Source organism: Poeciliopsis prolifica, unplaced genomic scaffold, assembly GCF_027474105.1.
Source record: "Poeciliopsis prolifica strain line A6 unplaced genomic scaffold, Auburn_PproV2 SCAFFOLD013, whole genome shotgun sequence".
Taxonomy (NCBI): Eukaryota; Metazoa; Chordata; class Actinopteri; order Cyprinodontiformes; family Poeciliidae; genus Poeciliopsis; species Poeciliopsis prolifica.
In genome coordinates this window covers 12,622,187-12,643,418 of record NW_026562388.1, presented here as the reverse complement: position 1 = coordinate 12,643,418, position 21,232 = coordinate 12,622,187, and the positions used below count along the sequence as shown (strand labels likewise).

Sequence of the window (21,232 nt, the reverse complement as noted above, 5' to 3'; positions counted from 1 at the left end):
CTTAAATCTGCACTTTCCCCTCCACCTGGCTTTGATCCGCACAAACATCATCTTATCCTTCCTGCTGGCCTCGCATCCAGGGAATTCACCCATCGCTCATGAGCAGAAATCACTGTAAACCTGTACAGAGCATTATTTCTCTCCACAGCAGTAAATACATACTGCAGATGTATGAGAAGTCATGTAGAGATAACGCTGCAGCTGTCACCGTGGCTCAGATCATGTAATAACACTCATAGAGAGCCCAGAGCTCTGCAGAGTGTCTTCATCTTGGAGGTGGGGTTGCTTTCAGAAGGTCTGGCTCTAGCCAGAGGCCACAAATGTCCACACTCATCACTTTACTCATCACATCTCTGCCCCATCGCCCCCTCTGCCGGAAGGTCGACTGCCTCAGCTTCCCAGTTTGCAGCTGGCAACTCAGATCAGAGAAGCTACACCTCACGCTCAGAGGTGTGGAAAGGTCCGTGTAGTGATTGCCGGTCAGATTCAAGAGGTTTAAAAAGTCACACATGTTGTTGTTCAGATACTGGGTGCGGAATCATCCATAAAAGGTCTTCACCTCCTTGGGTGTTTTGCCTGTTTTTTTTTTTTTTGCTTTTACAATTTAATTAAAAAAAAAAAAAAAACTTTTAATGGCAAAGTCAAAATTTATTTTTTCAAATTAATCAAAAAAAGAAGATACTGCATCGGTATTGAGTAGCTGCACCTTTGTTTGAAATCGTCACATGAAGTTTGTGGGGATGAGTCTCTGAACGCTGCAGTTTCAGTCTGTTCTTCCTTGCAAAACTGTTACAGCTCTGTCTCTGTTAGACTGTGTGAACATCCATTTTCAGATGCTTAGAATTCCTGGAATCTTTCAGTATTGCTTCATAACTTACCTGCTTCAGCCATTTCCATTGCTTTATCTCTGACCTGTCTGGCTGATCTCTTGCTGAGGGCTTACAGCGGGTCCAAACCCTGGAGAGGGACTAACATGTCTCTATGGCTCCTCAAGAGCTTAAGTGGATCACTTTTGAAAAGGATATCTGGGTATCTTCAACAACCCAATGTTGGCTATCTTTTTAAATGGCTTGCATGCATTTTATCTACTTTGCCCTTCATGTAAAAACCTGGATTCTTCATCCAGATTTTAACTGTAACCTCAAAGTAACCCTTTTACTTAAATGAGAAGACCGAGCCGCTTATCGTAATTCAAAGTGTCAGACTTAATGTGTTTTTGTCAGTAACATCTCTGCCTCACTGGCACATTAATTACCTGCCTCCATGGTTTGAAGGCAGTAAAAAGACATTAGCATTAATAGCGAGCTCTGGTCACACGCTGTTTCTCCGACACAATCAGCATGTAAAGCAAAATGCCACCTTGCAGCTCTCTGATTAGCTGTTTTCCCTAAAGAACAGCTTTACTCTGATCAGATATATATAATTATAGCTTTAGCAATAATCAGCAAGGCTCCCTACAATTCTCTTTTTTTTTTATGTGAGCTTAATCCCTTTCCTTGGTTACCTTAGGGCCGTCTGCTGCATTTGTCAGCAAATGTTGCCTGAAGGAAATGCAAACAGAGAATAATCTCACAGTAATCTCCAGGAAGGCCTAAGAGGATGGTTGATATTTATCAGAACAACTACAGCAGTGCAGAAACTATCATCTAGAAGCAATGTTTGTACATTTCCATACAATGGGAAACATCATGAATATTAATAACTTGACAGATGTGGTGCTGCAACCTGAGAGATGCAGGTTTTTTATTGCCTCATGTAGGAATGCTGGAAGAAAATCTAAACTGGATGTCAAACATAAAATGAAAATCAAATGAAAAGATAAAGTTGGTATTCTTCTCATGTTCTACCTGTATTTTAGCAGATTTTTATGTGGGGTACCAGAATGTTTTAGAGTTTTTCTTATAACAATAGCCGCTGGGGTTGAATTGGAGGCTATAAATGATGGAGAAAGCCATCTGCTGCTCAATGAAAAGCACTTCTGACCAATGCCTTTTTTAAGGATCATGTTAAGGTTTCACCATCATCACTTTTGTCTCCAGACACAGAAACATGGTCATGGTTACATTCTGAAAAGAAACAGTGAATAAAAAACAAAAAGTGACATTACCAAAGATTCATTATTTAATTTTTACATAAATATCAAAGGATTTGTTCCTCCCATTCAGTGTGTGTTTCTTAGTGTGATAATTAAATTTTCTTCATCTCTCGTTGTAGAGATTTTCAGAAAATACCTTCCATTCACATCCAGCATCCATCACTGGGCTGCATGTGAAAAAAATAAATAAATAAATCTACTCTTTATTTCCTCTGGGTGTTAGATTTTATGATTTTTTTTCTCCTGTGTATTTTAGTGTACTTTTTTTTGTATAATAATTGTAATTAGTGTAATTATTGCATCCTCAGAAATGCAATAATTCATATCCTCACAGCAGTAAATGTGAACCAGAGGCATGTTGTACAATCCTATTTTGCTGCAAGTCTTTTGAAATATGTTTCAAGTTTAAACATCTAGGAATAAATGTTGTTGCCAATTCAAAAATGCAAACGCATATTTTTATTCTTCAGTTCTGAACGTTGACCTTAAGTGAGGTAAGTAAAGGCTGCAGTGCATTGATCTGGGTTCTTATGTGATCTCCTGGATGAGTCTTCAGTTTGCTCTTTTGGTCATTTTGATCAACCAGCCACTTCTCAGGAGGCTCATGCTGTTCAACATTTCCACTCTTTGGGGATATCACTAGAATCCCTTTAGAAATAGATTTTTAAACTTTTACAGACTCTGTTTGTCATATGGTCTTGTATTTCTTTTGATCAGAGCACAGCGTGTTGATTTCAATTATCTTTGAGTCTCCTTAATGTGGTTGGACTGATCCTATTTGCCCCTTAAAATGTCTCTACAATCACATACAAAATTTGTTTTTGCTTGCAAGCAATGACCAAAAAGATTTTTTGGTTCTATACAGCACATAGATAATTTGTATGTAAATTAAATAGATTAGGCACAATGTGGCATAACTGAATGAGATATTATCACTTAACAGGGGGTTAAGTGATCTCTTATTTCTGAGTGGGTGTGGCTAGTGAACAAATGTGGTTAATTATAGTTACTTCATGACTGAACAAGGGGACAATTACTTTTACAGGAATGTCAATATTAGTTTGAAAAGCTTTTCCCCACTAAAGTAGATTCGTAATTTAAAAAAATGTATTTTGTAAATACAAACGTTGTCATTGATTTAAAACCTGTTTGATACTTTTCATGTCACAAATAACAGACGGAAATAACTACATTATTGTTTTTGCAGTAGTTTGGGACGCAATTTGTACCTGGCGAAAACATGAAGCGAAAAATGAAGAGCACTGTGTCAGTGTGCCCTTGAGCAAGGCACTCAATCATCTGTCGAGCTGCACAGGGACAGAGTTCCTATAAAGGAACCACAATGAAATAAAACCCGTATGTTGCTGTAACTTCCTCTTAACGACACCAGTCAGAGAACAGCATCTGTCACAGCAGCACTGCAGATGGACTAAAGCAGCCTCACTCACTGCACTCCCATCCTCCTCCCCTCCACACACACGCACGCACACGCACCATGAATCCATGCCTCACCATCACCCTCTGCATTCAGCCCTGATCCACCGACAGAATCCACCTGATTTCCTCTCACTCTTACCGCCGCTTTTTTTATTATTCACATCACAGTTGTTATATCTGTGCGGATCCAGCTGCGGAATGAAGTCGCTGCTTTTCTCGGCACTGCGGGACAAAGCCATGAATCCCTGGCTGCTCTTCGCGCTGCTCGGTCTCTGGTGAGTGAGTCGCTTCCATGCGCCCGTCGTGATGGGAAGAGGGGGTGAAAATGACCGCAGAAGGGGTCTTTGAGCGTGTGTGTGTGTGTGTGTGTGTGTGTGTGTCTGTCTTTTTCTTTTTTTACAGCGGGTAATTGTGAGAGCTGCGGTTGGGGAGTTTAAAATCTGACGATGGGTTTTCTCTTGAGGCTGACTGCTTCGTGTGTGTTTTTTCTCATTTACCTGAGATTTGCAGATTGGGTGATTTTGGCCCCCACTGTTCAAACATGTGTTTGAGCCCGTGGCATGAGCGACACTTAACGCATACTATTAAGATTAGGGACTTCTTTTCAAGTTAAAAAAAGAAAAACATGGAATTTCTCAGCAGGCAAACAAGTAATCTTTGTTATTCCTGCACGTTGAAATACTAATAGTAAAAAAAAAAAAGTTAATAGTGAATCTTACGAGGCATTGTAATCCAGTCAAGCTGATAAAAGCACAAATCAATTAGCCATGATCGATCATGCCATCATTCACCAGCTGCAGTCCAAGAGTCTCTCTAATTTTCAGTTTAAAGATGCCAGTTATTGCCTGACTGTCTGAATGTTTGGTGCCTCTTGGAGAAGTTTTTACCAAACTCCTCAAATTGAAACCTTCCCTCACCAACAGTTTGGATGAGAACTATTATTTGTGAATATAACATCAGTTTTGGACTTTTAATGGTTTACTTGAACTCCATTGGACAATTATTAGGATCTAAACTCTGCAGATGGTAGTAAAGGACATAGTTTTGGCACAGTTTTTTCTTCAGGTGGTGTGCAGAACCATTTTTCTTTCAAACATTGTGAGAGCAGTGATTTGTAAAACGTTTAGCTTTGGTCTCATCTGACTCTGATGTGTTTTTCCCGTATTATACTGACTAATCTTCAACATTCTTCTTTTTCATCCTGTAGTCTTGTGCAGTGAATGTGCATAGAGGCCATCATGGTTTATTGTACTATAGTGCAACTATTTTTATTATTCTTTTCGCTCATATGCAAACAATATAATGAAGGGCACTTGGCCATAGCGGTTTTATGGTGTAATAATCAATTAGTTTTGGGATTATGGCTCCATCGGCACTCACTGGGACATTTAGATGTTTAGAAATTAAACTGTGTCTGTTACAACAATCAAACGTTTTGTTAAAGCCTCTTTGCATAATGTCTGTGCAATTTTTTTCGTCATATACTTTTTACTAATTCAAATTTTTTCATTAAAAACTTTGTTTAATGACATGTAAATGAATTTAGCTGATGGCTTTGCTTTTATTTAGTGCATCTGATCGCTTTTCATAATATTTGTGGATGTTTTTTTATATATCAAGCTAGTTATTATCCTCTTTCCTCATATTTGTTGCTTTAAACGTGAACTTAGATTCTCAAAATTTCCAGATGTCTTTCATGGACAAAATATGTGAGGTAGAGATTTAAAGTATTTAAGAAAAAACTGTCAAATTACATTTTAAATGTCTGAATGTGCTTGTAACAGACAAATAAATACCAGCTATGTCATGTGTCTCTTCAGCAGTGCTCAGGTTGTTTCTGTGTAAGACTGTAAGGAAATTAACATAAAAACGACAGACCCCTGTGTGTGGATTTAACAGATTTATGAAACCGTCAGTGTTGCAGTTCGTGTCTTCACAGCTTTACTGATTAGTTTTGGCAGAGTAACTGTTGTTGATTTAAGCTCAATGAGAGTCCAGGAAAAACAGAGACGGAAAGAGCTGCCAAGCAATCAGTTAATCATCATTGAAAGTCTCTCCAGGATCAAAGCAGAACTGGGGCTGCAGCTTAGTGCTGAAAGCAGCGCCCCTGATGGGCTACATCAAGCTCCATTGCTTCTAATGACACCCCCATGAAAACTCCCAAATATAATGAGAAAATACTATTAGTGTCTTAATGTCTGCAGCAGTGCAGGCTGTTGTCTTTTACCAACACTTTAAGTGCATGGTTGGTCATATTAGCAGTGATGAGGTCAGAAGAGATTTAATATTGATATGAGGGTAATTTTTATTTGGGATGTGAATAAAATCTTCATCAACCACAAGCAGGCTCATGAGACTCAGAATTTCCATCAATCTGGTGTTTCAGGGCGAGAAATCAAAGTTTGATGAACACTTTTGAAAGATGTATTTATTCGTCATGCCACAGGAGAATGACACTTTAGTTTTCTCCTGATGTGTCAAAACATTTAGACGTTTCGTTTATATATTAAGGCTAGAAATGGCAACAACTGTATTGTGGCTTCTTTTTGTAATTTCATAATTAAGATTATTGGCTTGCTGAATTTGTTGATTTCTTCCCTCACTTTTCTTTCATTTATTTAATCCATAGTATTCTTTTTTCAACATTTGCTTTCCATTGGCCTGCCTTCAGTTGTTTTATTAATAAAGATGTAGATTTATTATGAGTCTATTTTTAGATTACAATCAGCACTTTAGATCTTTGTCGTATCCCCGTTGCAATATCATTTAAGGTGACTACACAGACATTTTTGTCTAGTCATTAGGTCACTGTGTCATGGGGGGATCATGTCTATCAGAAATCATTCCGGAAAGAGTAGCTTAAATCCCGGGCTGAACGCCAGGTCCACAGGGATCCTTATAGTATCAGGTCTGTGTTTATTAGTGGGGAACTACAGCAGCAGCGTCATTTGGCACAAGCTGAGAGTTCGACCATGTGGAACGGCCTGTAATAGAAACAGCAGGACTCATCAGATAGCAGACACATAAAACTGCTTATAGCTCTGTTTAAGTTGCATTCCAGAAGTGCTGCTGTGTGCACTGAGTCCAAGCACCCTTCCTTTGACATGCAACCTGACACAACCTGGTGCTTTGATTGTGCAAACACAAGACCAATATCAAACATCTATTTTTTTTGTGTGTGTGTAGAGCTAAAAACTGCTGATCTTTTATTTTCGGTGCTGAAAAAAAGCACAGGTCAGAACTATGCTTTATAAGCTAAAAGCTGTTTTTTGCCCTTGGGGAGTCCCAGCAATATTGAACATCCTCACACAGCACAATCTATGGAACAATTAAAGTGAATGTTTGTTCTGAGGAAACAATGAAACACATGGGATGAAAAACTGGTAGGTTAAAAGCTTCACATTTAAGCTAGGATTCATTTTAGACTTTTTCTGCTTAGAGTTACAAGAAGCCCATTTCTTATTTTTGGACATATTTTACTTTATATGGTTCAGGAACACATTCCATTATATAAAAGTACCAAAAATACACAGTTTCTGTGGGTTTCTGCTGGATGTTAAAATATAACATGAATCCAATGTCATCATTTCTATTGATACATGTCTAAATAATGTTACTAAAGTTGACAGGAGGTGTAAAAAACTACTGTATGTGAACCAACAGTATTAAGTGAGGTATGTTTTTGTGTAAAACTGTTTACTGACTTTGATTTCTGTTAATACAAGTTGCACGTTTAAACTAAAAATGATACTTAGATCACATATCTTCATTTAAATAAATAAAAACTTAGAATTTTTACTGTGAAATGTACTTTAGGAATACAATTTGGAATAAGACAGTAACATAAAATGTGGAAAAGGTGAAGTGCTCTGAATATTGTCCAGGTGCACTGCATGAGCCTGCTTCTCTGTTTGCTTAAGAATTGCAGTTTGGCCTAAAAATATACTCCATATTTGTGGCAAAAAGTGGCAGTTTGATCCTAATTTTAGAAGCAAAGAAAATAATCACCCTTCCACTGAATTGAAAAGAAACATGACGTTACAGATTTGAGCAGCTTGCTTGCATATGTCATGGATGGAAGATTTAAATACATTTTTCATATAGCAATAAAACAACAAAAGCAAAATCACTGCTGTAAATCTGTTGAAAACAAGCTCGTCTGTATAGCTTACTCTTAAGGGCGCAGAGCCAAAAAATAAATCCAGCATGATTTTGCATACATTAGAGCTGTTAGTTCAAACTTCTGAAACGTTGGCGTTCAAGGGTGAAGCATCACTGATGAAAACAGATGTTCTGGATGTTTTACATCTGCAGCACAGCAATGTTTATTGCAGATTTAATTTATTCATTACATCACCTCTGTTGACAGTTGAGTTTGAAAACGTTCTGTTTTTTGACATGATGTTACAATCATAAAATGGAAGTCCAGCCTTTAGCCTGTTTATTTTGCTATTAATAATGTATTTGATTTTTGATTTTCACGCCCTCTTTCAGAACGAGTGCCTTAGATAATATAATGAAAATAATCAGATAGATATTAGGTTTTCCAGTAATTTAATCCCATATCGACTCAACATTTTCTTACATTCCTTTAACCGCAAAGAAGCTAATCTGGAAGAGCTTTGTAAAAGCCCACCCTTTGAAAGATTTAAGAGGTAATCTTCTAGCTCAATGGTGCTGATCAACCAACCAACTTTTAAACACTTGCTTTGCATTCACAAAGCAAGTGTTTAAAAGTGAAAATTTCTCCATAATAATATGAGGGACCTAATAAACATCAACAAAAACATAGTATTGAGTAACGTATTGTGTCTTTTTGTAAGCTTGATACTCAATTTCAGAACCTGACAAAGACACAATCATTTTAATTTTATTATATGTGAAACCCTAGAGCTGAAGCAGAGTAAATTATTTCACCAAGAATATGTATCTTATAAAGAGCAGAATAAGCATCTTAATGAATAAAACCATGTATGCAGTCTGTCAACTGTTAAATGAGAAATAAAATCCAATTTAATCTGTTAGATGTGTGCGAGATGTTCCATCAGAGTATGAGTAAAATGTGTTTGGCATATGCTCAAACACATCACAGCTTAAAAACCTCCGGGATCTGTTCTCGTCAAGGTTCTCAGTCTAATAAATGGTTGATGTCCATGTGATCTGATTCCTCATCTGGCCAGAAATCTCCTCTACTTTCCTTTGAAAGTTTCAAAGGTGCATATAGCTGCCTGATTTTCTTCGCACAGTAATTTTCACCTTCAGTTCACAAGATTAATCAAGCACTCATTCTCCTTTGATGAAAGCCAAATGAGAGCTAAAACACCAGAGGAAAATTTGAGAATCTCTGGATATCTGTTGATGTTTTATGGTTATCTCTCTTCTTCACAGTTCAGCCATTGGGCCCAGTAAACAGGAAGATGAAGACTATGAGGATGTACCCATAAATAAAACCTGGGTGTTATCGCCAAAGGTCTATGAGAGTGACGTGACTTTGATCCTCAATAAACTGCTGCAGGGCTACGACAACAAACTGCGGCCTGACATCGGAGGTGAGAAAAAAAAATCCTCTCATGTCCACGTAACACCTTCTGCATTAGAAGAAACATGCTCTCAATATTCAAACAGGATTTCTAATATTTAAAGTTTATTTATATTTATTGAAATGAGTGTTATGATTGTTATTGTGAGCTTGGTTGCTACGTGCAGCATTACCTGTAAGTCCCTGTTGTCACGTTATGTTTCAGTGCGGCCCACAGTGATCGAAACAGCAGTTTATGTCAACAGTATCGGACCAGTGGATCCCATCAACATGGTGAGGCAGTTTCCACCAATTTAGCTGCAACTTGTTCTCATTTTTATTCATTTTGTTCTTTTAAAAAGTTGGATTAACCATTAAAATGGACAACTGTCTGACCAAAAACTCTTTGCTAATTGTTTGGCATTTGGAGTGATGGTCCAACCAATGAATGCAATCTGCTATGGAATTGCTTGGAGTACAAGGCTTGGTTCAGTTTGTACTACACCTGATGTAGTTACAAAAAATGGGGAGATCCACACAGAATCTGCTAATGGAGATTAATCTGGGTAGGTTAGCTTGGGGCAGAACCAGTAAAATCCTCTCCTATGAAGAAGTGACAATAAACTGTTCGTCTAAGTCCAGACCATGATGATATGAAAGCCTTCCTCCTCTTTTGCCTAAAGGTGAATGGAACTCTGTATTTATCTCTGTATGCTAAGCCTGACATGATCCTGTTAGGAAATGACTTGTACTTGTGTAACACTTTAGCTGTAGGTTCATATCTGAAGTGCTCTATGCTACCGTCAGTCATTCACCCATTAGCACACACACTCACATAAATGCTGATGGTAGGAAGCTACATTGTAGCCAATGGTACCCTGGGACAAACTGACAGACTCAGCAAGGCTGTCAATCAATTGTTGCCACTGGACCCCCAGAACACCACCACCAGCAGGCGAGGTAGGGGGAGAGTCTGTCCCAAGGACACAAAAAACTAAGATGGACAGTTGGGATTTGACCCCTTGACTTCTGATCCATTGTCACCCTGCAATTTGAATTATTTCAGGGTTGCTAAACTTTTATCCTTCATGTCTTAGATGTGTCTCTGTTCAACAAGCATGATGCAACTGAAAAGTGGCAAAAGAAGTTTTGATCATTGAAAAAACAATGTATCCATACTGAAAACTTAACACGAATTGGAAAATAGATACCAACGTTTGCAATGACCTTTTCTTGCAGGAATACACCATTGACATCTTCTTTGCCCAAACATGGTATGACAGCCGACTGAAGTTCAACAGTTCGATGAAGCTGCTCATGCTTAACAGTAACATGGTAGGCAAAATCTGGATTCCCGACACCTTCTTCAGGAATTCCCGAAAGTCAGATGCCCACTGGATTACAACTCCCAACCGACTTCTGAGGCTGTGGAGTAATGGGCGAGTCATGTACACACTGAGGTAGGACACTGCAGGTCATTTGTTAGCATATTTAATGTTAACTCTAAAGATATTTGTTTTTTGTGCAGCTTTAGTGTGCACATCTGTGTTTCTTTTTAAAGTAACTCCAGTTTGTCAAACCATGATCAATTTGTTTGTTTTATTGGTGTTTCAGAGAGAGTGAGAAAAAAAAAGCACACAAAAGAATGTTGAGACTTGATTTTCTTCTGTCACAATTCTGTTTTATCAGGTTGACTATTAATGCGGAGTGTTACCTTAAGCTGCATAACTTTCCAATGGATGAGCACTCGTGTCCGCTGGAGTTTTCAAGCTGTAGGTTGTCAAACGTAACATTCTCTCATTTTCGAACCCGTCATCTTGACTGCAGCTTTCTAGCTCTCCTAGAACAAGGGACTAGCACAATGGCATCACCTGTGTTCATTCTCCTTGCCAGAGAGCCCATCTGCTTGAGGCTGTACCAATCTATCATCTGCTCCACCAGCAGAAAGAGGAGGTCACCTACTACCATTTTGCTGACAGACTTAATGAATTCTGCACCCTTTCCCAGTCTGATTCATGCTGTCTGTCAACCTTCATTTGTCTCTTGTGTTGTGCTTTTGCTTCTCATGACTTATCTTCCACACGTCAGTGGAAAACACAAAGAATGTTCCACTGAGTTTATGTCAAATGTCAGAGCCAGTTCAGTCACAGGAAATGTCATCAAATCAGCATGAGTTTGTGATAAACTCAAGCCTAAACTAACCTTTTGTGTTATACGAACAGTAGTGGCTTGATATGGTTTTCATAAAAAAAGATATTTTACATCAACATAATATTTGGTCACTTTGGTAACGAAGAAATAACTTTTCCGAAAAGTCTATTATCATGGTAACAAAAAGCCAGAAATCAAGGCCAACTGTTTAGAAAATATAAAAGATTACAGAGTAAAACTTGACATAGACAGAAGGCCAGTTGGCAGAAGGTAAACCGAGAAATCCCTTTGCAGCTCTTTCAAGGCATTCCCAGACCAGAGGAGATTTGTTCAGTGAGTTCTGGGTCTCCTTCTGAGGTGGCATACTGATCAGAAGCCTAAAGTACCTCCATTAATTAATTTTGATGTAGAGGAGCAGGGGCTCCCCTCTGTGTTCCCATCTGATGATGGAGTTCTTCACTTTATCCCTTATCCCTAAGCCAGAGCTTTCAGCTCAGTGCTTTTAAAATGTTTAATGTGCCACTCTGTATTTTTAAGAGAAATTCCAAATTCTCAAAACTAATAAGCAGGATCAAGAAACAATTACAAAAAGAGAAGCAAATATGTACCCAGTGGATCGTGAAAGAGGTCTAGACTATTTGGAATCAAACTTAATTTGCAAACTTGAAGAAATTTATTGTGACTGAATAGGTCAGTGACATTTTGAATGCTTCCATCTTCTTTGCCCTAATGCTGTTTCCTGTGAATAACAACCACTCATAGACCATGTCAAGGAAAGATGTAGCCATTCTGATTTAAAGCAAAGATCACAATCTTGATTTACAGTACATCTACAGTACATAATTTAAGTAGTCTTTATATTTACGAGTTATTCTTGAAAATACTGTACTACGAGTCAGAAGTCTTATAAAATTTTAGGGCCCACCATAAACTAAATCTGCTATTCACTCAGTGCCATTGCAGCCAAATATGCTTATGAACTTGCTTGCTCTTTAGAAAGGTTTTAATTGGAAAGACCTTTTGCCACTTTATTAGATCAAAAACAGCCCTTCCCTTCTAACTATAACAATTTCTCTTTTGGGACTGTCCTGTATATGTCCATCTCCTGACTCACCATGGTACCGTGTGTCTGAATGAGATAAGTTTATACTCAAATCGGGGCTGTGACATAAACATCAACTAAGTTGCATTATTTGTTATCAATAGGAAAATTTAATTGCACAAGCCACCCTTTAACACAAACTGAACAGTACTAAAATGGTTTTTAGACAAATATTTCAGATCTAAACTAGTTTAGAAAAAATGTCACAATTTGCACAGAAACAAGCTCCTACCCTGCAAGTTTCCATCAAAACAGATAAAAGACCGTCTGGTCTCTTTGCTGAAGCAAACTCCAGATAATCTGTATAATCTGTGCCATCATTAGATCATAGTACACCAGGAGGGCTGAGACTGGTAAACACAAGACAAGTTTTCTTGAACGTCTCTTGAACGTGAGCTGCATCTCATTATTTTTGTTGACAACAAATTACATATTTAACTGATGCAGGTTGATATGAAACTTCATTACAGTTCCATATAAAACTGTAATGAAGTTCGATAAAATTGCTTTTATCGAATTTTAATTTAGACGATATTTTGGACAGCTATGTCAGATACATGTTTATGAAGTTGATTTTTACTAGGCCAAAATGGATGCTGTGACTGATAACTACATAAATCGTTGAGATTAGCTGTGTTGTAAGGAGCTGTGGCTACATCCATCTTTCTTGCACAGTCTATATGTGAGCTACGTTGAAAAATCTGATGCTGTTGGAATGAGGCAAGCTTTTGTTTCATCTGTTTTGGGGTGTTCTGCAGATGGTTATCCAAAAAACGAGATCACATATCGGTGGCAGAGGCGGGCAGTGGAGGTGGCCGACCAGCGTTACTGGAGACTCTACCAGTTTGCTTTTGTAGGCATGAGGAATACCACCGATGAGGCACACACTCAATCAGGTAAGACAGAATCGCCTTACTGTTTCTAGTTTTGCAGTGCTCTAAGTTGAAAAACACCTTTCATCTTTAATTTGGTTATTCTGTTTCAGGGGAATATGTCATAATGACAATTTTTTTTGACTTGAGTCGACGGATGGGCTATTTCACCATTCAGACGTACATTCCCTGCAGCATGATAGTGGTCTTGTCCTGGGTGTCCTTCTGGATTAACAAGGATGCCGTCCCAGCTCGGACATCTCTAGGTTTGAAATCTTAATATTTTGCCATTTGAAAGTCTAGCATCCTGCCAGACTTAGGTCCTGCAAATTTTCTTTCTTTATGAGCAAATAAAGCAAAATGACAAACCGCAAACGATCAATCTTATGTTTTTGGAACCAAAAACAATAATGTCTGCCTTTTCTGCAGTAAGTTGGAGGAAATTCTGACTCATCCACTCATTGAAATCATAGACACTAAGTGATTTCTGTGAACTGTCATGTGGTTGCACAAAAAAATTAATCTGCATTAGCAGGACAATTTGATAAGTGGTCCTGTGGATACCCATATTAGCAGAGAGGCACGTATAGGTAATCTGAAAATAGAACCTTGGGGAATCCCACATGTAATTTGGTTATCGAGCTGACCTTAATCTTCACTGATTATAATGTTTTCCCAAGGATAAAAGATAAAAACATAATTAATTTGTTTCTTTTAATATAGCTACACGATTGTCTTGGTAGATCACCTGTCTTTTTGGTACTGATATTTAAAAAATAAGTGGAATTGATAATGTCTTTGGAGATGATGAATGATCCCAACTCAAAAATGTTGCTCTCATGTTCAACTCTGACTAGATTTAAACGCAACAATCGTTCAACTAATTGGTGGACATATGAACTAATGCACAACAGTCTGAGCATATGAACAAAGGAAACTAGGAAGTATTTATGTTGATAACGCTAAAGACAAACAAGCGACAGATGATTAGTAAATGAGGATCAGGTGAGATGGGAAACCAGAAAGCAGTACTATTCGAATCTGGGTGTTGATGGACAATTCCAATAAGCTGCTATTTTTTGTTGGGTTTCTATGGTTTACACAATTATTCAGCAAATTTCTTGTTTTTATGTTTTATGTTAAAAAAAAAATCATGTAAATAATTTTTTACATTTCTATATTTATCCCTTTGTAGGAATCACTACAGTCCTCACTATGACAACTCTGAGCACCATCTCCAGGAAGTCTCTGCCGAAGGTTTCCTACATCACTGCCATGGATCTCTTCGTCTCCGTCTGCTTCATCTTCACCTTTGCCGCTCTCATGGAGTATGGGACGTTGCACTACTTCACCAGCAACCGGCAGACCAAGAAGTCTAAAGCCAACAACAGTGCACAGGTGCAAACTGAACTTTTATCTGACTCGCTCGGGTTTTATTCTTCTAAACTGAGCAGTAACCGTGGTTCCTTTGCAGCAGAGAGTTCCCAGCATGGTAAATATCCGACCTGGAACGTCCCTGCTGCAGATGAACAACATCGTTCCATATCACGAGGACGACGACTATGCCTACGATTGCTTAGATGGAAAAGACTGCGCCAGCTTCTTCTGCTGCTTCGACGACTGCCGATCGGGAGCCTGGAGAGAAAACAGGATGCACGTTCGAGTTTCCAAGATTGATTCTTACTCGCGGATATTTTTTCCAACTGCTTTTGGCCTTTTTAATCTAGTTTACTGGATTGCTTATCTTTATTTATAAAAGAAAATGTCTATTTACAACTGAAATCAGCTGGAATTTCACATTTGCAGGTGCATCAGCTGCTTTTAGACTAGTTAGAAGTAACTTTGCAAACTTTTGCTTTGATAATATAAAGGGTCTGGCTGCAGAGAGGCATGGCATATTAGTGATAACAGCTCCAACATCTTGATCCTGCACAATAAGCAGGAAAAATGATCAATGTCAGGCTGATCTGTTTGTGAAATTAACCGCCATATAAAGTATTTGCACATGTAAAACTCCAGTCTCCACAGAGGAACTATTGCCATCAGTCTTTAATACAACAGCCCAAATGTTTATTTTTCTTTTTGCTACTGTGCATTGATATCATGCTTTGCACTTTGCATCTGCATTTGAGGGACATTGTTCCTATAATTTGAAGATTGGTTCCTTAATTTTTCTCTGAAAAGCCAGTAACTTATCTGAACAATAGCCAATTAATTTTGTTCAGAATAGTCAGGGATCATACCTTTACAAATGCAACTAAATTGTTCTCTGCGTTTTTCCTGCAAGGCTGTCAGGAGTGATGATAGTTATTTTTATGGCAGACAGATTTTATACTTTCACTTATGATATGTTACAAAAAAAAAGGTTTGAGTTTATTCCTGTTCAAGTAAACACATCAACTGGTAATTTAACCTTTCCAGCTGTAAATTGATTGTTTTCTTACCGAAGATGTTCATGAAAAAAGCTGCACATCATTTTGTAAAGGTCTGTGGCATCTAAAGCACTTCTCAATAACATCATCCTATACTTCAGCACAGCAATAGAGTTTTACAGGCAGCTTTTAGTAGCAGATTGTCTACGAGAATAGATACCTGAATGGATAATTTTCTCCTTCAAATGCATGGATTTTTAAAAAAGTGTGTAATTTCTTCAAAAATGTACAAATTTCCATCAATGAACTTGTAGTTTGGTGTTCTAGATTACACAGCTTCCATTCATTCATCTTTTGATTTTAGTTTGAAGAGAGTCTGGCAGCAGAACAGAAGGATGAAGTTCAGTTCTTCATCATTCTGAAATTAATTTAATGTTTACTCCTTTATCATATAAAACGTACCTCGAGAGAGGAAAAGTTTAGGTCACAAGAAGAAGGCCGTTTTATGCTTTGTCTCATATGCATTCAGTGCTATTCAAGCATTCATACATCTTAGAATGTAAAACACTAATTTGCAGTTTTTCCCACTTTGTGATTTAAAAGAAAATCCTCTCAACACTCAAAAGATGTTCAGTCATTGCAGACATTGAGGATATCAAGCCATGAAAAGTTTCAGGTGACATTTTGTCTCATTTTCCCCACAAACACATCCTAAGGTGACAAGCAGTTGTCACAGTTATATAAACCAAAATCCAGCCAACATTTTTTCAGAAGTCATGAGGGATTTTCTGTTGCACATGACCTCTAATCATATTTATCTATGGTAATGGAACTTCAAGCCTTGTTAATATGAATTGTTTTATTATCAAAAAGTGAGAATTTATTATTTGCTTAAAGCTAATGATAATTTATTGTAAATATTTAGAAAATATTTTAAATATGCAGCTATAAAATGCCTGTAAACTTTATAAATTGGCATTTAATGGCCAATTATGATCATCTTAAAAGCAACATAAGCTAAAAATTATTTTTAACAATGACATAAGATGCAAATAAATCTGCATTTTCACTTTTTTTCTGACCAGATAAGCAATTTTAAACTTTCATTTAAAGTTTTATGACAAAAATTAATTTGAGTCATGTCCTTTAAAAACAGGAAAGCACTACTATTTGTGGATGATGGCATTTGTTCATCCATCATCTGTGGAAGCTTGTAACTATGACTTAAACAAATATCATCATTGTTTTCTTTGATAAAGAAATAGACTTTGTTAACCATAATGTGTTGCATTTGTGGCAGTTTATTGCAACACAGAAAATCCAAGGATAATCTACACAGGAAACGTTGGTGAGCTATGTGGAAGTAAATAGATGAAGAGTCCAGATTTCTCTCCCGCCACCAAAAATCATCTGCATTTCAGATACATTGTACTGGCATCTATGCAAGCATACATGGTTTTAGGAAAACTGCAAGTTCATTTAGTCAAAATGAATGTTGCACAACTCATTAAACAGATATGTTATTTGCTCACCAACTAGTAGTTAATGTGATACATAAACTGACTGTTGACAAATCAGGAAAAGAGCATCTAAACTAAAGTAAATTAAAAATACAGTTTAAACTTTAAGGACAAGTTTGTGTCTCATCCCATGTTTTCTTCATGTCACTCGCTGCATCCATTGCACTTTATTTGGTTTAAGCTTTAATACTAAACTGACTAAATAGCCTGCACTAAAAATGAGGCATATATACTTTATCCATGCAGCACAGAACTTGATTTATACTTTTGATTTTCTTCCACAGACTTAACAACAGTCCTGTACAGCAGCAGGCTGCAGTATATTACCACTGCACAAGGGGATATTTTCTTAGTTTGAGTTAAAGCTTGTTGTGTTATTCATATTTATCTACAGAACACTTTTTCACACAGTTAAGTGTAGCAAAATGTGATTTTTCATGAAGTGCAGAACCAAGTATTCTGCAAAAACTACACTGGTTTTGCTAAAAATGAACTCTTGTATTAAATAATCTTTGCTTTTGTTATCAAAGAAATTTATAATTCAATATTAGCCAACATACAGTCATGTTATCAAGTTATTACACATTTAAAGAGCTTATTTTCTTATGAGAGGAATAAATTACTTTGAAATCAAAATAAAATAATTGTTTGTATATCAGAAACCAGGACAATTATGCTGCCAACTGATTACCCTGAAAATGTTGTTATGGCCTGCAGGGACAGATCATCCACTGACAGACAGAAAATGCTCCTCAACTGGATCTGATACTGAACAATTAATTTCTGTATTATAGTATAGATCTAAATCAAGTGTCTTTTCAGCATTTTTTCTTCTAAATGAGACGAAAACTAAACAGCTTATTTTGACGAGAAATAATAAGACATTTATTTCAGGAGGACCACAAAATTAAACATGTTATTTAATGTGGATTACCGGAAAATACCAGATATTTAATTGAGATAAGACAATGCAAGCTTTGTTTCCTCCAAATAAGACAAAATGCTCCTAGAAAGCTTTGTTTCTCTTGACAAGAAGAAATGAGATGTTTTCTAGAGGTCACAGGACCATGTTTCCACGAGATAAAGAGAAAACTAACAAGGTCATGTCAACTTAAATAAATGCCAGCTGTATTTTATTGGGAATCCAACATAAATGTTGTTTTCTGGAAATAGAATAAGCTTTGCTATTTTGTTTTGTTGGGTATTGCATCAAAATAAAAATACAAGCTTTGTTCACCAGAGATAGTATGAAATTCTCAATTAAGACAATGATGCACACATAATAAGAAATCCCATCAGATTTCACAAATGCAAGAAACAGAAACAATATTTCCACAATAGGGTTAATGTAACTGGATGGTAAATAGTCCAGATGGTGCTAATGCTGATCTTGACAGCAGACACTATGTACCTTATATAAACACAGGCAACGCATTAAATTCTGTATTTATGTGCAGATGGTAAAGAGTTTAAATTTTGTATGGATGTCAGGGTGGCGTGTAATTTAAAAACTGATAAAATACAACTTAATGAGCATTTTCAGGATCTCCGCAGAGCCTTAGTCCTTGATTTTGCTGTTGTGTAAATTTTACAATCTTTAAATTGATAAATAATAAAACAAATCAAATCTCCTACTATTTGCAGCAGAAACTGTTCAAATAAATTGTAGAAATGTAACTAATATTCTTAAGTCTTCTCATCATAATGCACTAAGATATTTCTGATTACATTGCAGAAACTCTTCTCTAACATTAATTGGATTATGAGACATAATCCAAACTTCAATGGTAATGATGTAAAGGTATAATCTAAATTAGACTACAACTAAATGAAAACATATTACATCAATATGACCAACTTGTTTGAAATCACAATAAAATCAAATTTGTTGTTGTACTGTGAAATTAGCTTTTGCTTTGCAACTCTATTTCCGCTTTGCCTTGGCTTAAAAAAACAAGCTTCCATCTCCATGTCAGGCTTTAAAAACTGTATAAATGATGACTGCCAGCTGAAAGTTTTTAAATGTATTTAAAAGCTACTCTGAAACTCCAGCATATCATGACATTTGTTTCATATTCCTGTTTGCAAGTGTTGTAAAAAAAAAATTAAACGCTCTAATTGTCAGCCCAGCATCTTCAGAAACTTGATCATTCATTGCACTAATGATCTGTAAAGAGCTAAAAGTCTCATAAAACTCAAGCCATATAAAAGCGTCGGTCATATAACTGTGTGCGAAATCATTCTCTGTAAATCTTGCTTATGTTGTATTGTGACTATTAACTCAATACACTGTGACAAAATAAAGCAGTGCCTATAAAATCCAACTGGTGTTTTTTCAGACTTTATTTTCCAGATGTATTTGCATTGCTTAATTATTCCCTTCTTTGAATAAATTAGTGGCCTGAAGGACAAAGTTGAAACGTTTCATGTTTTGCTCATTTCAACATGTAAAATTTAACTCCAGGTATAAACTCTTCATAAGTTTCCAGGTCTTTAATAAGTCCTTTTATAAGTAATGTTAAGCCATCAATAGGTTCTCCGGTGGGTAGATCCATCAATCTTCGTTGAAATATCCCTGGAATGTTTTCATCAACAAGTGAATTATCACATTTGGGTTGTGAAACAGAGCTAGAAAATGTACGTCTTCCCAAATTGCTCCTGGATTGTTGGGCAATGTTACACATTACTCTCGCAGGGTGTTTTGGGGAAAAAAGTCCTGCGAAATTGAGAGTGAATGGACTCAATCTCAACTTCCTCTCAAAGGATCATTTACGGTTAGCATCATACAGGACTGCCCTGCGACAGACTGGTGACCTGTCCAGGGTGTACCCCACCTCTCTCAGGAAAAGGATGGATTATATCACTGCAGACCCCACACATCCTGGATACTCACTGTTTAGAGTTTAGCACTACAGAACTTCATTTGTAAAACAAGCCACCATCTGTCTGTCTGATGGATAAATAGTCCCCAGACTGATACTGTGCAAATTTGCACAGATTTGACCTTGCCTTCCTCTTTTGTAAAAACAAAGTATGCATGCATTTTTACAAGAAAGAAAAAAAATAGTTCTTTTTATGTATATATTTAGATTTAAATGTGTTATTTCAGAGAAAAAGCAAAACCTTGTTTGTGTTCACTAAGTTGATTCTGATTGTTTCTAGGATAATTCTGAAGACATCAAGTATCTCCTGCTATTCGTAATTTCTCAGGTGAATGTAAATGAACTGCTATTCAAGTGGTTAATGAAAATAATAGAGAAAAATATAAAGTTCTAAATAAAAATAAATGTTCCTTACTCTGCTTGGTGAGAAATCCAAACATACAGTTTTTTTTGTTTTTTTTGTTGCTTTTTTTGTTCCCTCTACCACAGCAAGTACCAATTAGGATGTAGCTTTGAAGGAGGAAGGCAGAGGTGCTTGAAAGCAAGTGCTGATGAGTGGATAAAAATAAAGTCCACTGTCGTTTCCTGCTGCAATGTGATTACAGGGTACAAAGATATGGGAAGGTGAAAAGCTCCCACTTCCTGTCTGGGGATCACAGTGTTGCACCTTCAGATCAGATGGATGCACACAGTCCTAAAAACTGGACGACTGTGGTATAATTGGCTTCACATGTTGTTTTAAGAGACTGGCAGAAGTGTAGCTATGTGCCATCCATTTCTTCTGCAGATATGATGCCTGTTGTCAAACCTAATTTAATCTTCCCTGAAGCCTGACCAAAGAATTACACAAAGGGAAGAGACATGTTGGAAACAGGAACATGGTGTCTCTACAAATGGGCAGTAACAGCAAGGAAAAAGTTTAGTGCCGACCCTGACAACAACCAATCAGCTTTTTCTGTTAAAGGATGACTTTGCGATCTGAATGGTTCGGGTCAAAACAGAGTGATAGATTTTCATTGTAAAAAAAAAGTGATTAAAATGTTTTCTCAGAAAGCCTTGGGAGAGGTAACAGAACAATTTATAACAATCAAAGCATGTATACACATCAGGCTTTTCATCAAATACATCCATAGTCCTTGAATTTGTTTTTATATAAAGCTGGGCAGCATTCTGGTTATTTCTCCATATCTGGGTTGTGTGCAACCTGGTTCCAATTCAGATTAATATAGGCATTAGCAATCAAGTATTGTGGTACATATTTCCACTTATTATATTTAATCGCT

The 21,232-nt window shown here is 37.0% G+C and overlaps 1 protein-coding gene across 3 annotated transcripts; it reads left to right on the top strand.

The window, feature by feature from the left end:
- Positions 1-3,509: 3,509 nt before the first annotated feature.
- gabrg1 (gamma-aminobutyric acid type A receptor subunit gamma1) lies at positions 3,510-19,391 on the top strand. Of its 3 annotated transcripts, XM_055038794.1 has the most exons (10): positions 3,510-3,807; positions 8,921-9,081; positions 9,277-9,344; positions 10,290-10,324; positions 10,421-10,510; positions 10,740-10,822; positions 13,062-13,199; positions 13,289-13,441; positions 14,371-14,573; positions 14,650-19,391. In XM_055038794.1, the coding sequence occupies exons 1-10, from the start codon at positions 3,599-3,601 to the stop codon at positions 14,929-14,931; spliced, it is 1,422 nt and encodes a 473-aa protein (XP_054894769.1). In that variant the 5' UTR covers positions 3,510-3,598; the 3' UTR covers positions 14,932-19,391. The 3 variants fall into 3 exon arrangements, with proteins under 3 accessions (XP_054894769.1, XP_054894768.1, XP_054894766.1); XM_055038793.1 differs by having other exon boundaries at positions 10,290-10,510; positions 14,653-19,391; XM_055038791.1 differs by having other exon boundaries at positions 10,290-10,510.
- Positions 19,392-21,232: the final 1,841 nt, after the last annotated feature.

Coding starts and splice junctions, on each gene's coding strand:
- gabrg1 (XM_055038791.1), top strand. CDS start 3,599: ATGCCTCACCATCACCCTCTGCATTCAGCCCTGATCCACCGACAGAAT. Junction 3,808..8,920: donor TTCGCGCTGCTCGGTCTCTG/GTGAGTGAGTCG, acceptor TCTTCTTCACAG/TTCAGCCATTGGGCCCAGTA. Junction 9,345..10,289: donor CAGTGGATCCCATCAACATG/GTGAGGCAGTTT, acceptor CTTTTCTTGCAG/GAATACACCATTGACATCTT.